The 12,214-nt window shown below is 38.8% G+C and overlaps 1 protein-coding gene across 1 annotated transcript; it reads right to left on the bottom strand.

Moving 5' to 3' along the window:
• Nucleotides 1-811: 811 nt before the first annotated feature.
• LOC113301613 (ribosome-binding factor PSRP1, chloroplastic-like) lies at nt 812-3,802 on the bottom strand. The gene is made up of 5 exons (XM_026550394.1): nt 3,317-3,802; nt 3,076-3,219; nt 2,190-2,444; nt 1,351-1,459; nt 812-1,251 (listed from the first exon to the last, which is right to left on the bottom strand). The coding sequence occupies exons 1-5, from the start codon at nt 3,581-3,583 to the stop codon at nt 1,124-1,126; spliced, it is 903 nt and encodes a 300-aa protein (XP_026406179.1). The 5' UTR covers nt 3,584-3,802; the 3' UTR covers nt 812-1,123.
• Between the last annotated feature and the right edge of the window lie 8,412 nt (nt 3,803-12,214).

Consider the following 12,214-nt stretch of genomic DNA (forward strand, 5'->3'; position numbering starts at 1 on the left):
TTCCAAGGGCCAATATTGAAGGTTAGACAGCCCATATTCGAAAGTTTTGGTAACTAATTTAACTTCCGATTATTTCAAAGACAAAATTTGAAAAGTACAAGTTTTTCCAAATTCTGATTTTTGGGCCATCGTACACTCGGAACTTTACAAAAAAATTATCCTCCGAATATTACAAGTTCAAAACAAACCACGCCATGGCTCCAGGTGGTTCCAAGGGCCAATATTGAAGGTTGGACAGCCCATATTCGGAAGTTTTGGTAACTAATTTAACTTCCGATTATTTCAAAGACAAAATTTGAAAAGTATAAGTTTTTCCAAATTCTGATTTTTGGGCCATCGTACATTCGGAACTTTACAAAAAAATTATCCTCCGAATATTACAAGTACTGGAACCAAACAACACCAATAATCGATAGGTATTGTATTTAGCATATCTACCGATTATGGTAGCTTTCAAAATTTGAATTTGGGGCAACTTATAATCGGTAGGTTTTGTAATATATTTAACTCCCGATTAACGCTGTATCCAAAACACGAACCAAGTGGTTATGGCCGGCTATGTACATTCCCGATTAATGAACACAAATCATTATAATACTGCACCGACTACAATCGGAAGTCTGGGAAATATTTTGGCTTCCGATTGCAATCGGAGGATAACAATGTTATCATATCCTCCGAATATGCAAGGGTAATTTCGCCATTACGAATTACGCGAGATAAGGGCTGACTACGTTTTCCCTTTGGGTGACTTTTTTTGTTTTATTGTTGGCCCCTAAATCCTTTCGAGTGGCCCCTGAAAACGCGAGGATAAGAAACTTTGGTACATGCAGCTAAATTCCAAAAAAAAAGAAAAAAAGAAAGAAAAAAGAAGAAGCTATGACAGTACAATAATATCCTTTCATCTTTGTGGGGCATGGGCATTGTAATATACAAATATACCCCGACAAAAAGCTAAGCAACTACAGGGTAAACTTGAACAGCTCCCCTTCTCTTCTTTTTCCTTCTCCGCCAGGGATGGACCCAAATCCTACAGAAATCTATCTCAAACTGGCCAAGTATAAATCGTTGCCCACAGAGTTGCCTATTGTACAACCATCTACCATTATCTACACTTCAGTTTTCAGCCCTTCACTTTGGCAGCAACACGGTCTACTATGAAGGTATCATGCTCCTCAGCTTTTGCATCACCTTTGGGAATAATCAACCCATAACCTCGATCTTTTCTCTTATATATAATGTTTATCTCACCTATAGGGAAGATGTAGGTTGAATGTGATCAGCTTGAGATTATCACTTGTTCTGTCAAGTATTTCAGAATCAATGAGAAAAAACAATTTTATTCGTTACCTGTTGCTTCATTGCGGAATGCATAGAAATCATGAGCTACAAGCTCCAACTGCTCCAACGCTTCAGCCACTGTCAGCGGAGGCATTTCGAAGTATTTTGTACGAACAATCTGGAAAACAAACTCAGTAATGAGTATGAGATAGTCTCGTTTCTTGGGGAAATCTCCAAGGGATAGGTAGTCCTTCTCAGCACCTATACATGGCTTCTAATGATTTGGTGATACCTATGTCACCTAAGAGTCAATATGAGTTTTAAATGGACAATAAATTGCAGAGGAAGGTTAGGGATACATTAAATTGTCCGTCTCTGTATGTAATCCTCCTCTTCACCTGGTTTGTTTTCTCCAGAGTGTTTTGTAATGTAAAAGACAAACAAAAATCAAGGTGGATTCGACTTCAGTGAAACTACGGTAAGGCTCAAATAATTATAGGGATCATTATTTCAAATTACCAGTTTACCACCACCCAAAGATAAGGGACTTTCAATCTTGTTAATCAAATATGACCACACTTTAAAAATCCAATTGTAGATTCCACAATTTCTGTACCTCAGAAGTTAGAACCTTGAAGAAGAAAGGATGTCAGGAATGGATAGTATTCGTTACATGTAAGAGATTTTTAACCTAGTTACCATTAGAAAAGCAGAAACATACCCACAGTCTTTCACAGAACGTGAAACACATAATCAAATAGATTCGAGGAAAAAGGTATCTGATAGCACTATGCATGTCGAAAAGAGAGAACAAGAAAAAAACGATATATCATGATAAACAAAACATATCATAGCAACAGATATATCCCATTGCGTTCAAAAATGAGATGATGAGCTGTTTAACATACCTCATCAACGGCAAATGCATCTTCCTTTTCATCTTGAGGTTCTGGCTCCACATCCTGCTCCGCAACTTGCAAACCCGGATCCCTTACGTTTAACCTATTGAACCCCTTCATGTGTCGCCCGTGATCTGTATCTTTCTCCTTTATCTTCCTTAATTTCCTCTGTATAATCGACGAAACCAGATCAATACTTCCATAAAGAGACTCTGCATCCTCCTCAGCTCTAACCACACCATGCTTCTTGGTAAACAATGTCACCTGCAGAAACCAATTCCTTCAAATCAACATACAAAAGAATCTAGCACAAATATATACCCAATGCAGAGTACAAGTGAGAAACTCCAATGTGCCCTTAGTCAAGGTCGAAACAACAAGACACTAAGGTTATGAATGTACTCGCATTTCCTCTTCTGAATAGGGTAGAAGTTGTTAATAACAAAATCTAGGTGGATCTGGAGGCTCGTTTGCGAGTTCAAACTAGTTGAAACTTAAAACTTAATCAACTAAAGTCTAGAGCAAACGAAACTAATAAACACCCATTCACGCATAGTTTGACTAGTAAATGAACTGCAATGACTCTAATCCGTAATTAAGCGAGGCATCTTTCATCCATATTTGGTACATTTCCTTATCTTCACAATCTAAAAAAGAATAAATCTCATTTAAGTTTTCAGATTTACTAACCAAGTTAGTAACTATAAGTTGCAGGACTCTATTCCAATAGTGAAGTGTTATCAGCCCAGCTATCAAACAAACCCAATTTTCACCAAACTATGTTCAACAGCATATTTGATCCAGGTGTTATTCATTACTTCAAAATTTTAGCAGTAACTCATACAAAATATTCTTGATATTACTACATTGCCTTGAAAAGGTTTTAAAATATTACCTCACATCTCCTAAGTTTAGGACCTTTCCCAATCTCTCCACCTCGAAGAGACAGCCTAATGTCAACTTCTCTAACAATATGACTATGTTTCTGAACAGCTTTACCAACCTTTTCTTCAACATAAGTCTTAACTTGGTCTGATATCTGTAACATGAAATAAGAAAATCATCATTTTCATTCAAAATAGGTTTATATTTTAGTAAATCATCATTTTAGGCATTAGTATTACTACTACTATTACATCTAGGTTTTTGCCTTGAAGGATTAATTTGACAGAAGAAAGAGGACCAGCCCAAGACATTTGAACAACAGATGATTTGTTGTTATTCTTGTTTGGTGTAGATTTGATTTGAAGTGAGGAGGAGGAGAACAGATGAGTAGAGTTAGGGTTTATGAAATTAGAATGATGAGATGAGAAGGTAGAAAGTGAAGTAGCATTACAAGCAGGATAAAGACATGGAGGGTAGAAATTTGGATGTGAGAGGGTAGGAGAGAATGCAGTTGCCATTTATTGAGAATTTGCTAACAGGTTTCGAAATTTTGTGGGGAATATTTGAGTTTTTGAAGAAGAAATGTAAGAATAAGAATGAGATGATGAAGAATGGAGATGGAGTGAGATCTTGTTGTTTAGGGTTTTACAGAAAGGGATTTGGTGTCGACGTGGTGGTTAATCCAAAACTGGATAATATCAAGCTTCAAGGACCCATGAATTGTTGGAAGAAAACAAATGAGATTTGTCTGGTGTGACTGAAAATATCTGTCCTGGTTCATCCAATTCATCTATGATTCTGCCACGTCGTGGATAATATTTCTTTCTTTGCCCTCGTAATTTTTTCAAAGGTAAAAACCGTTTCGTCCTTTTTTAGGTGGTCTCGTATCTGTTTAGTCCTTCAGGAAAACATCTTTACTGTTTGGTCCGTAATAATTTAAAAATACAAAACAGATAAAATTATCCTTTCGTGTTAATTTTTACTTGTTTTCTTGTACAGTTCATTTATCAAAATGAACTCCTGTTAATTTCTACTTATTTTTTTCAGAAAACATATAAATCAGAGTTCATTCCAGAAATGAATTCCATATAAAAACCTAAAAAAACAGAGTTCCTTCCAAAAATGAACTCCATATAAAAACCTAAAAAAACAGATTTCGTTCCAGAAATGAATTCCATATAAAATCAAAAGCAAAAGAGAATTTTACTGCTTTTGATTTATGGGAAGCCCTAGAAGAAAAATATCTTGCAGAGGCTGCTGGAAGCAAGAAGTTCTTGGTAGTTAGGTTCCTGGAATATAAGATGACTGATGAAAAGCCTGTTGTAGAACAATTCGTCGAACTCCAGCTACTCATCAACGAAATTCTTGCTGAAGGAATGCATATTGATGAATCTCTACAAGTATCTGCAGTAATTGAAAAGCTACCACCCTCATGGAACGAGTACAAGAGGAGGCTGCGACACAAGAACCGCGAAATCACCATGGTGGAGCTGGGGAAAAAGATCCAGGTGGAGGAACAAATCTCATGTCCTGGACGATAATGCTGCGTCAAAGAAAAGGCAAGGAGAATCCAGCAAAAATGGTAAACGTAACAAAAAACGTAACTCCAAAGGTAACCATCTTAAGCCAAAGGGTGGTGTCTCCAAAAACACCATCAAAGGCGACTGCTATAACTGTGGGAAAACTGGTCATATGGCCAAAGACTGTAGGGCACCTAAAAAGACCAAAAATGATCCTAAACAGAAAAATAAGGCAAACGTAGTAGATGATTCTGGATATTTTACTGGCATGGTGTCTGAAGTCAACCTTGTCTCTAATGTGACCAATGTGAGAGACTGGTGGCTTGATTCTGGAGCCACCAAGCATGTCTGTAAGTTCAGAAATGCTTTCTCCTCCTATAACAAAGTAGGAGACGATGAGAAATTGTTTATGGGAAACTCTTCTACCTCTAAAGTGGTAGGAAAAGGCAAGGTTGAAATGAAGCTCACTTCAGGAAAAACTCTCGCATTGAATGACGTGTATCACGTCCCGGACATATGCAAGAATCTTATCTCATAAACCATCTTACTTGGGAAAGGTTTTAAATTTGTAGCTGAGTCTAACAAAGTTGTAATCTCTAAAGGTGGTGACTTCATAGGAAAAGGATACGTCACTGAAAACATGATTAAGCTTAGTGTACTTTCTTTGAACTTGAATGACAATGCATCTTCTTCTGCTTATGTTTGTGACTCCTCACATGTTTGGCATGATAGACTAGGACATGTTAATTTCAAATCCATTGAAAGACTTGCTAAATTAGGATGCATTCCTAAAATAAACTTTGAAAGAGGTCATAAATGTGAAATTTGTGTTGAATCTAAATATGCAAGAAAACCCTTCAACAAAAGGGTTGAACGTAGTACAACTCCCCTAGAATTAGTCCACTCGAATTTGGGAGATTTGAAATCAACACCAACTAGAGGAGGTAAAAAATGGTACATCACTTTTATAGATGATCACTCAAGATACTGTCAGGTTTATCTTCTTAGAAGTAAAGATGAAGCCTTAGACGCTTTCAAATTATATAAACTTGAAGTAGAAAACCAAAGAGGTGTTACTATTAAAACTCTTAGGTCGGACCGAGGCGGTGAGTATGTGATACCTATAGCAGAATTCTGCAAACTTAATGGCATCATTCATGAAACTACTGCACCTTCTTCACCTGAGTCGAATGGAGTAGCTGAAAGGAAAAACCGAACACTCATAGATATGGTGAACGCTATGTTAGCTAGTTCAGGGCTACCTTCGAACCTGTGGGGGGAAGCAATTCTCTCTGCTTGCTATATCTTGAACCGAGTTCCATTTAAGAAATCCGACAAAACTCCATATGAGTTATGGAAAGAAAGACAACCGTCATATGCATACTTTAAAGTGTGGGGGTGTTTGGCCAAGGTGGCCACTCCTCGTTCCAAGAAAACCAAAATAGGACCTAAAACTGTAGATTGTGTTTTCCTAGGATATCCTGAGCACACTAGTGCTTATAGGTTCATGGTAATTGGTGAGAACACCATAATGGAATCCAGAGATGCAATTTTTTTCGAACACATTTTCCCTTTAGGGTCTGGACCTCATAAAAGGGTCCGCGATGATCTCTCAGATGTTCCTTCGACTAGTCAACCCCCGTCTCTAGATGCTGAAACCGAACCTAGAAGAAGTAAGAGGGTCAGAACCTTGAAAGGTTTCGGTCCAGATTTTGTGACTCTTACGGTAGAGTCTGAACCCCAAACCTATAAGGAAGCTATGACTTCTCCGGAAGCTCCCTTCTGGGAAGAAGCTTCAAATAATGAGTGGGATTCCATTCAACAAAATGAAACTTGGGAGCTTGTAGACTTACCTCCTAGTAGTAAAACCATAGGTTGCAAGTGGGTCTTCAAAAGGAAACTTAGAACAGATGGAACTATAGAAAAACACAAAGCTAGGTTGGTAGCTAAGGGGTATAGACAACAGGAAGGATTAGATTTCTTTGATACCTATTCACCGGTCACTAGAATCACTTCTATCCGGATGATGATTGCTATTGCTTCTATTTATGATTTGCATATACATCAGATGGATGTTAAAACTGCTTTTTTATATGGTGAATTGAATGAAGAAATTTATATGGACCAACCTGAAGGTTTTGTTGTGAAAGGTTATGAAGATAAAGTATACAAGCTGAAAAAATCTTTGTATGGTTTAAAACAAGCACCTAAACAGTGGCATGAAAAATTTAATCATGTAATGATATCTAATGGCTTCAAGGTTAATGAATCTGATAAATGTGTTTACATTAAATCTGTGGATGATTCTCATGTTATTGTATGTCTATATGTTGATGATATGCTCATATTAGGTAGTAACCTTGATAGTATTAATACCACTAAAAGCATGCTTAACGAAAACTTTGACATGAAAGACTTAGGCCCTGCTGATGTAATCTTAGGGATGAAAATCAGAAAGATGTCTGATGGATATAGTCTTAGTCAATCACATTATGTTGAAACTGTGCTTAAGAGATTTAATCATGAAAATGCTAAACCTGCAACTACTCCTTATGATACCAATTGTAAATTGAAAAAGAACAAGGGTGAGGGTATTTATCAACTTGAGTATTCTCGTGTTATTGGCAGTCTTATGTATTTAATAAACTGTACAAGACCTGATATTGCCTATACTGTGAGTAGATTAAGCAGGTACACTTGCAACCCTGGACAGGATCACTGGAATGCTCTCTACAGAGTTCTACGGTACCTGAGAGGAACTTCAAACTATTGCTTAAGTTTTGGGAAGTATCCTGCTGTGCTAGAAGGGTATTGTGATGCTAACTGGATATCAGACTCAGATGAGTGCAAATCCACTAGTGGGTACATCTTCACACTTGGTGGTGCGTCTGTGTCATGGAAGTCTACCAAACAGACATGTATAGCCCGATCCACCATGGAGTCTGAGTTTATAGCCTTGGAGAAAGCTGGAGAGGAAGCTGAATGGATACGAGGTGTCCTGGGTGGAATTCCACTCTGGCCTTCGATCGCAATCCACTGTGACAGTCAAGCTGCTATTGGATGCGCAAAGAATAGTGTATACAACGGAAAGTCTATACATCTTCAAAGAAGACACAAGACAGTGAAACAACTACTCTCTACTGGCATCATCTCTATAGACTTTGTAAGGTCTAAAGAGAATATTGCAGATCCTTTGACGAAAGGGTTATCTAGAGAGGTAGTTAGATCCACATCGAAGGGGATGAGACTCAAGCTCATAGAATAAATCGCCATGAAGGACACTCAACCTTGTGAATGGAGCTCCAAGATCAAGGTTCAATGAGATAACTAATTTTTGGTGATGTCGAGAGAGAGCACTATCTTTGTCCCTCCCTATGGTGTAACCGTATGATAGTGCTGCCTGCATGTTTTAGGATGATCTGTCAAGATCTTAATGAGTTCCATGGCTTTGATTAAAGCGGAGTGTGGCAGGACACTCTTAATGGACTCACCTATGTGGATGTTGGAAGTGGGGCCGCTTCCTATGAGAATTTGAGCTTTTTCTCTAGAGACATTCATTAAGTCCGAGATTTAGCCCACGGCCAAAACGGGCACAACGACAAGAGCTTGGCAGCTTTCTTTGAGACATCAAAGCGTGGTTGTTATTTCTGAATTGCACTCACTGTTGACGGTTCAAGACATTGTGTTCACCGTAACAACAAGCAGTTCCGGTAACCTCTCACTAAGTTAAGGTTCAATCTCTGGGACACCTTCGCCTAATATTGATGTATTATGTTTTCTCGTATTTCGTCGATATGTTCCATCATTCATATGGGGGAATGTTAGAAAAAAACGCTTTAAAAATACCAATTTTTCCATGGACTATGTTTTGATCCCTAGACCTATTGCCCATTAATTGTTTTTTCATTTGAATATATAAAACAATAGTCTCACATTGACTAAAATCTAAAGAGTTTTAGACTTAAATACCATAGAATTGGCTATAAGGGAATGGCCCTTGGGTCATTATACTTTTGTGCTTGGAGGGAAGGCCTAGACTAGGTCAAGGTTTCCTTTCCCGTACGCGCGGTGCTTCGCACAGAAGCACGCACGCCGCCGCCGTCCGTCCGGTCGGTCGGGTCGGGCTCAGGCTCGGGCTCGGGTTCGGGTTCGGGTGTGGGTGTGGGTTCATTAGATCCTATCTTTTTGCTGAAATTTTTGGTACGTGTTTTCCACACAAGTAGAAGAATCTTTTCTTTGTCTGTACGTGTTTTGTCCTGACTTCTTTGTCTGAACGTGCTTGTCTTGACTTCTTTGTCTGAACGTGCTTGTCTTGGATTCTCTGTCTGTACGTGTTTTGTCCTGGATCCCTTGTCTGTACGTATTTGGCTTGGCAGCAACACACTGCTCCATGCCTGACAAAACAACTTTTCTTGCACTATCTTTAACCCAACATTACCAGTATTTCTGTCATAAGCATGGGTTTTCTTTCTTGTTTGTAACTACACACACACTATATAAGAGAGTAGTTGTAAGCTCAGAAAACACACACCACAGAGAAACATCTCTTCTACTCTCCCTCTGTTTTTCTGTAAACATCTCTTCTACTGTTTTAAGTTCTGCCAAGCTCTAAGGGTACCCTCATTGTATGCTACATTGAGGGGTACTAACTGTAGTTGTATCTTGGAGGTGACTCGCCAACTGCTGTAGCATCTCAGAGGAGTGGCAGGCGATATTGCCTTTAGGACAGCGTATCGCATACGTGCCTCTACATTTTCTGTGCATCTCCAGCAACATCGGTTTGAGCTAAGTATCTTCTTCTCAGTTACATTATTAGTAATTTACCCAACAATCTAAAGGCAATATCCTCTTTACTATATTTTGTAACAACATGGGAAAGAGTACTGTAGACAAACCCCCAAAGTTTAGTGGCAAAGAATTTAAACGATGGCAGTCCAAAATGTTATTCTTCTTAAAAGACCAAAGGCTAGATGAAGTTTCCTTAGAAAGACCCTCAAGAAGACTTCATGACCGTGGCTATGAAGATAGACTGGATAGGTGGACTAGGAAGAATTACATGTGCAAAAACCACATTCTTAATTGTCTGGATGACTCCTTGTACGACTTTTATAATGCAAAAGAGAATTTTACTGCTTTTGATTTATGGGAAGCCCTAGAAGAATAATATCTTGCAGAGGCTGCTGGAAGCAAGAAGTTCTTGGTAGCTAGGTTCCTGGAATATAAGATGACTGATGAAAAGCCTGTTGTAGAACAATTCGTCGAACTCCAGCTACTCATCAACGAAATTCTTGCTGAAGGAATGCATATTGATGAATCTCTACAAGTATCTGCAGTAATTGAAAAGCTACCACCCTCATGGAACGAGTACAAGAGGAGGCTGCGACACAAGAATCGCGAAATCACCATGGTGGAGCTGGGGAAAAAGATACAGGTGGAGGAACTTCGGTGATGCAAGGACAAAAGCCTGATGCTGAGCAAAGACATGTCCAACAAAGCTCATGTCCTGGACGATAATGCTGCGTCAAAGAAAAGGCAAGGAGAATCCAGCATAAATGGTAAACGTAACAAACAACGTAACTCCAAAGGTAACCATCTTAAGCCAAAGGGTGGTGTCTCCAAAAACACCATCAAAGGCGACTGCTATAACTGTGGGAAAACTGGTCATATGGCCAAAGACTGTAGGGCACCTAAAAAGACCAAAAATGATCCTAAACAGAAAAATAAGGCAAACGTAGTAGATGATTCTGGATATTTTAATGGCATGGTGTCTGAAGTCAACCTTGTCTCTAATGTGACCAATGTGAGAGACTGGTGGCTTGATTCTGGAGCCACCAGGCATGTCTGTAAGTTCATAAATGCTTTCTCCTCCTATAACAAAGTAGGAGACGATGAGAAATTGTTTATGGGAAACTCTTCTACCTCTAAAGTGGTAGGAAAAGGCAAGGTTGAAATGAAGCTCACTTCAGGAAAAATTCTCGCATTGAATGACGTGTATCACGTCCCGGACATATGCAAGAATCTTATCTCAGAAACCATCTTACTTGGGAAAGGTTTTAAATTTGTAGCTGAGTCTAACAAAGTTGTAATCTCTAAAGGTGGTGACTTCGTAGGAAAAGGATACGTCACTGAAAACATGATTAAGCTTAGTGTACTTTCTTTGAACTTGAATGACAATGCATCTTCTTCTGCTTATGTTTGTGACTCCTCACATGTTTGGCATGATAGACTAGGACATGTTAATTTCAAATCCATTGAAATACTTGCTAAATTAGGATGCATTCCTAAAATAAACTTTGAAAGAGGTCATAAATGTGAAATTTGTGTTGAATCTAAATATGCAAGAAAACCCTTCAACAAAAGGGTTGAACGTAGTACAACTCCCCTAGAATTAATCCACTCGGATTTGGGAGATTTGAAATCAACACCAACTAGAGGAGGTAAAAAATGGTACATCACTTTTATAGATGATCACTCAAGATACTGTCAGGTTTATCTTCTTAGAAGTAAAGATGAAGCCTTAGACGCTTTCAAATTATATAAACTTGAAGTAGAAAACCAAAGAGGTGTTACTATTAAAACTCTTAGGTCGGACCGAGTCGGTGAGTATGTGATACCTATAGGAGAATTCTGCAAACTTAATGGCATCATTCATGAAACTACTGCACCTTCTTCACCTGAGTCGAATGGAGTAGCTGAAAGGAAAAACCGAACACTCATAGATATGGTGAACGTTATGTTAGCTAGTTCAGGGCTACCTTCGAACCTGTCGGGGGAAGCAATTCTCTCTGCTTGCTATATCTTGAACCGAGTTCCATTTAAGAAATCCGACAAAACTCCATATGAGTTACGGAAAGGAAGACAACCGTCCTATGCATACTTTAAAGTGTGAGGGTGTTTGGCCAAGGTGGCCACTCCTCGTTCCAAGAAAACCAAAATAGGACCTAAAACTGTAGATTGTGTTTTCCTAGGATATCCTGAGCACACTAGTGCTTATAGGTTCATGGTAATTGGTGAGAACACCATAATGGAATCCAGAGATGCAGTGTTTTTCGAACACATTTTCCCTTTAGGGTCTGGACCTCATAAAAGGGTCCGCGATGATCTCTCAGATGTTCCTTCGACTAGTCAACCCCCGTCTCTAGATGCTGAAACCGAACCTAGAAGAAGTAAGAGGGTCAGAACCTTGAAAGGTTTCGGTCCAGATTTTGTGACTCTTACGGTAGAGTCTGAACCCCAAACCTATAAGGAAGCTATGACTTCTCCGGAAGCTCCCTTCTGGGAAGAAGCTTCAAATAATGAGTGGGATTCCATTCAACAAAATGAAACTTGGGAGCTTGTAGACTTACCTCCTGGTAGTAAAACCATAGGTTGCAAGTGGGTCTTCAAAAGGAAACTTAGAACAGATGGAACTATAGAAAAACACAAAGATAGGTTGGTAGCTAAGGGGTATAGACAACAGGAAGGATTATATTTCTTTGATACCTATTCACCAGTCACTAGAATCACTTCTATCCGGATGATGATTGCTATTGCTTCTATTTATGATTTGCATATACATCAGATGGATGTTAAAACTGCTTTTTTATATGGTGAATTGAATGAAGAAATTTATATGGACCAACCTGAAGG

The sequence above is a fragment of the Papaver somniferum genome, chromosome 8 (assembly GCF_003573695.1).
Source record: "Papaver somniferum cultivar HN1 chromosome 8, ASM357369v1, whole genome shotgun sequence".
Classification (NCBI taxonomy): domain Eukaryota; kingdom Viridiplantae; phylum Streptophyta; class Magnoliopsida; order Ranunculales; family Papaveraceae; genus Papaver; species Papaver somniferum.